The sequence below is a fragment of the Punctularia strigosozonata genome (assembly GCF_000264995.1).
Source record: "Punctularia strigosozonata HHB-11173 SS5 unplaced genomic scaffold PUNSTscaffold_40, whole genome shotgun sequence".
Classification (NCBI taxonomy): domain Eukaryota; kingdom Fungi; phylum Basidiomycota; class Agaricomycetes; order Corticiales; family Punctulariaceae; genus Punctularia; species Punctularia strigosozonata.
This window is the reverse complement of record NW_006767472.1, coordinates 1-4,462: the sequence shown is the minus strand read 5'-3', so window position 1 is coordinate 4,462 and position 4,462 is coordinate 1. Positions and strand designations below refer to the sequence as shown.

Sequence of the window (4,462 nt, the reverse complement as noted above, 5' to 3'; positions counted from 1 at the left end):
CATGGTAAAGGTTCTTGTTGCAAGGAAAGTAGTGGTTTATCTTGTGTATAGGGGCCACTAGTCCGCCTATGTAGTCATATCCTCTCGTCACTCACTTGACTCTCTCCAAACTTATTTTCGTTCCTAATGTTCCGTTCATACTCCAAGGCATCTTATGGTCATCAGCATGCTATTTGTTGCTGTTCGTCTGGGGGGGGGTACACTATACGCGAGAGGCTAATCGATGTTCGTACTACCTATGCCATTGGTATCCAACGCTACCCTGCAGTGGCCGGCATCTCTACTCCGCGTCCGTGCTTACGGACCTTCCGCTGCCGTGAGCTTGCTGAGATTGTGGAAACGCCACTGACGGAAGGTGATGCTGGCTGCGTGGGACGGCATGCGAATAATAATATTGTTGGCGCGGTAGTCGTGGCCGTATGCGCGGACCATGCCGTTGACGTAGAAGCTGGTGCAGTCCCAGTGTAGGCGGTAGATCTTGAATACCTCGCCGTACATGGCGACCTCGCCGTGGGATGCGCTGAGACGTAGTCCCATACGAATCTCCTGACCAACTGGAGCCATCAAGTTCCATACGAAGGGGTTGGCGGGAGTAGGGTGCATAGCATACGGCGGGTAGTCGGTACGATGTCGTTGGTCGTGGTCGTTGATGGATAAGGCAAATCGAAGGGGAGGGGGAGGGCCTAGCGTAGGAGACAGGCCTGGTTCTTCATCTAAGGCGTCGACGCGGATGAGGGATGTAGAGTAATGGACATCAAGTCCTGAGTCGTCTTGGCCAAGGAGTGAACTGCCTGCGCCACTGCTGCGCTCAGGTCTGGTCTCTGCGACATCCCGAAAGACCAAGTCGACTCGCTTGAAGGTGCGAGGACTACCGAGGGCTCCCTCCAGGATAGTGCGCCATAAGTTCCCAGGACGGGGAGGTAAGACGTAGGGATGAAGTCGCGTGCCAATAGGCGCAACTACGTAGCAGCCTTGAGGAGGGTATGCCCTAGCAAGCCCTGGCGGGGGGAAGTGGAGGGCGACTGAATCTTCCTCAGCGCGAGATACTGCACTGGTAGATCCTGTAGAGGCGTCGGTAGTAGCGGACGACGTGATCGTTGTCGAGCTAGCGGGGGTGCCGGACTCGCTCTGGCTTGTAAGAGCAATGTTGGTAGCTGTCGTAGCTGGTGGGGATGATGGGATAGAAAGGTATCGGCGAAGTCGGGGTGGTGTGATTACTGTCGACGACGCGGGCGCGCCCTCATTGCCAGACGTGTAGAGTGCATTTACGACTTCGCTCGTGTTGCTGGCGGGAGGTCCATGTCGAGTGAGAGGATGGTCGTCGTGATCAGAAAGGGAGATCTCAGTAAGCGGCTGCATGGCGTCTTTACGATAGAACGGGCGGTTTCCTGGTAGAGCTGAAGGGAACGAGCCATGACTTAAGTGTTGCTCTGCACGAGGCTTCGTGCAGCGTAGGATAGTTGGCATGCTTTTCCGGTGCGGTTCCATCTCACGTGTGATTGGATGTTCTCTCAGGCTCATCTGACGCTTCGATAATTCAGTTTGGTGACTCGAGAGGAATGGTACATTGTATTGATTCGGCCTTCTGTGACGATCTTTGCTAAACTTAAATCCTTCTGCGTGGGGCCGCCGAGGCCTGGAGTATGCCAACAATAGATTTCAGTCGGCGGTTTTTCCTTGGTTACCGTTTCATTGTCGTGTCGGACGCTCCTTGTCAGATTACTTGCGGTATACTCCTTTTTCTTTCGATGTCCGTCGCATATCCTGTCACTGCGTTCGTATATTCTAATACAAAAAAAATCGATAACGAGTTTACGCGTCCTCTTCCCTTGCCATCGCCACCCGTGGTCCTTCCCAGCTACTAAACGCGTCTGTTTTAATTTTAAATTAGAACAATAGTCAATCTAAGCATGTAGTGGACGTACGTACCAGCTTGCATGGTCACGTCAGCGGTTTTGGTAACGTTGTGCTTTGTCCAATCTCGCATCGAAAGGCGGGCGAGCTCCGGCGTGACGCGCAACATGACGCGCTCCGAGTTGACGACCTGTCCGGAAAACACGACGATCCCATGCACGAAGAAGGTGACGCAGTCGTCGTGCAGTCGGAATATGGACCGAACAGTGCCGCACACCCAGGTGCTGGCGTACTCCATGCGAATGTGTATGCCTATGTGTACGTCCCCGAGGATGGGTGCCGTGAGCGTCCATATGAGGGGTTTCTCCACGTCGACTGGAACGGCGAGGATCGAGAAGCTGCCGTTGTCCAGGCAGCAAATGCGCGGGATAAGTGGGTTGGGGAACGGAGGAGCCGGGAGTGCCGGACCAGGCTCAGCGTCCAGGGCCTCTCGTCGAAGAAGATGAGCGGGTCGGAGGGTTTGGAGGGGTGGACCGTTGGACCAGCTATAGCTGTCACGCCCCGCATATCCGGCCATGCTGCGGTCAGAGGGGGAGTCGAATACGAGGGGGATCCACTCGTCCCAGGACATGGTCGCGAGGTCGTCGGGATCGAGGATGCTCCACAAGTCCCCCGGCTGCGGGGTCGTAGTAGAGCGACGTTGCCAGAGAGCGATGTTGGTCATTAAGTGATTATAGTATTCTGGGTTGGCGGCAAAGGTCACGGAGCTGGAGTCGGTGTCGCTGTCGGTCGTATCGAAATCCTGAGCATCACTGGGAAGCTCTAGCCGGTCGCGGCTATGGATGGATTGTTGGTCGTCCTTCTCGCGTCGAGAAGGTAGAGCGTTGTCTACCTGGCTGGGGAACGGATTAGGTCCAGACGACAGTTCATCGTATGGCATAGTAGGACGTTGGCGAACGTAGAGGTGAGAGGGAGACTGTCCCATTCGTGCGTGCGCGGTATGGGGGGAGCCGTCAGACTATTGCGTGCGGGTACTTTGCGTGTGCGGGCTTCCTTACTTTTCCCACAAGCATTTCCGCTTTGCGGCGCTTCGTTTCCTTTCGTAGGACCGACCGTTCTTCGGTGGTCTAGAGTACTGCGCCCGGTCGCCGTTTGTCTGGCTGTCGTGGCTTCTTTCAGGGGCCGCTGTCGAGCTTCCCGAATTCAGCCTTCTAGGATTCACATGAGGGATGCCCTTGGCATTTCTCATGGGCGGAGTGGAATATTCAGACTTCTTCTTCCGCCTTCTTATCCTTCTCCGTCACTCTCGTCTTCTTCGTGGAACTGTTCTGCTTCGAACTCATTGGATCCGGTATCCATGACGTCATCTCGCTCGAACGGATCCTCCCGCAGTTCGGCTGCCGGGACATATTCCTGCATTCTAGCCCGATAGGGGAGGATCCGGAACGGTGCTACGCCACGCCTGATAAACGTTCCATCAAGTTCTCGAATCACATACGACCCGCCCTTTGATTTTCCAATGACTTGGAAAGGGCCTAGATACCTGGGTTTTGCTTTCCGATTGTGTGATTTCTCAATCGCCGTGTTTCGTAATAGGACAAGGTCGCCGTCCTTCGGGGGATCTTTGAGAAATCGGTGCTCGTACAGTTCTTCCCATCGTTGCTTAGACCTAAGGCGTGTGTTCTTGACCCGGGTAGCAGCTCTCTGGAGGTCTTCTGGTCGCTTTTCGAGTTGTCGAATTCTGAGGGCGAGTAACTCTGTACGGGACATTCCGGTCTTCCACCCTTCAATCATGTAAGTCACCTCTGTAAGGTCAAAAGGAAGCACAGGGTCTACTCCATGCATCATGTAGAAGGGACTGAATCCTGTACTTTCCCGGGTGAGCACTTTGTCAGCAAAGAACGCATGATGGACCTTTTCTGGCCATTGATTGATATTGCCGTTGCATGACTTGAGGATAGCTTCACGAATGATGAAGTGTCCACGTTCTACTACTCCATTTCCTCGAGAGTTATACGGGAAAATCTTGATGTGAGCAATGCCATACATGTCTACCAGTTGTTCGAATGCGTCTTGAACTTCCTTTCCATTGTCGGTGATTACTTCGGCAACGGCACCATATCGACATATGATCTCCTGCCAGAAGAATTTCCGAAGGCTAGCAGCATCAGCTCTTTTGAGTGCACGGCCTTCCGCTGCCTGTGTGAGATCGTCTCTAGCTGCAACTATATAGCGATACCCTTGTGCCTTGGGCATAAACATGATGTCAACATAAATTCGAGTAAATATGGTTGAAGGCACTCTGATAGCCAATGGTACATCAACCTTCTTAGTGCTGCGGATCTGACATTGATGACATGTTTGTACGTGGTGTTGTACGTCCTGATACATTCCTGGCCAATAGAATCTGAGCTTAACGGTTTGAAATACAGCTTCTATTCCGCGGTGACCGAGGCTCTCATGTGCTTCCAGGAGAATGTTCTGGCGAATGGTCTTATCGAAAATAACTTTTGCCGGTGGTGCCGTACGACGCTTCTTAAACATTGCTCCGTGTTCTGTGAAGAACTGTGCTGCCTTGTTTAGGAATCGTTTCTTGGACGTGATATCT

General features: G+C 53.2%; 3 protein-coding genes across 3 annotated transcripts; all 3 read right to left on the bottom strand.

Annotated features, from left to right (window-relative positions):
* Window positions 1-297: 297 nt before the first annotated feature.
* PUNSTDRAFT_139582 (uncharacterized protein) lies at window positions 298-1,359 on the bottom strand (the record flags this gene model as incomplete). Its single annotated transcript, XM_007389306.1, has 1 exon — window positions 298-1,359. One exon carries the CDS (start codon window positions 1,357-1,359, stop codon window positions 298-300), a length of 1,062 nt encoding a protein of 353 aa, XP_007389368.1.
* Window positions 1,360-1,812: 453 nt separating this feature from the next.
* PUNSTDRAFT_139581 (uncharacterized protein) lies at window positions 1,813-2,794 on the bottom strand (the record flags this gene model as incomplete). Its single annotated transcript, XM_007389305.1, has 2 exons — window positions 1,813-1,871; window positions 1,930-2,794. The coding sequence occupies 2 exons, from the start codon at window positions 2,792-2,794 to the stop codon at window positions 1,813-1,815; spliced, it is 924 nt and encodes a 307-aa protein (XP_007389367.1).
* A 347-nt stretch (window positions 2,795-3,141) lies between these two features.
* Window positions 3,142-4,245, bottom strand: PUNSTDRAFT_78217 (uncharacterized protein; the record flags this gene model as incomplete). The annotated part of the gene is made up of 2 exons (XM_007389304.1): window positions 3,142-3,842; window positions 3,972-4,245. 2 exons carry the CDS (start codon window positions 4,243-4,245, stop codon window positions 3,142-3,144), a joined length of 975 nt encoding a protein of 324 aa, XP_007389366.1.
* Window positions 4,246-4,462: the final 217 nt, after the last annotated feature.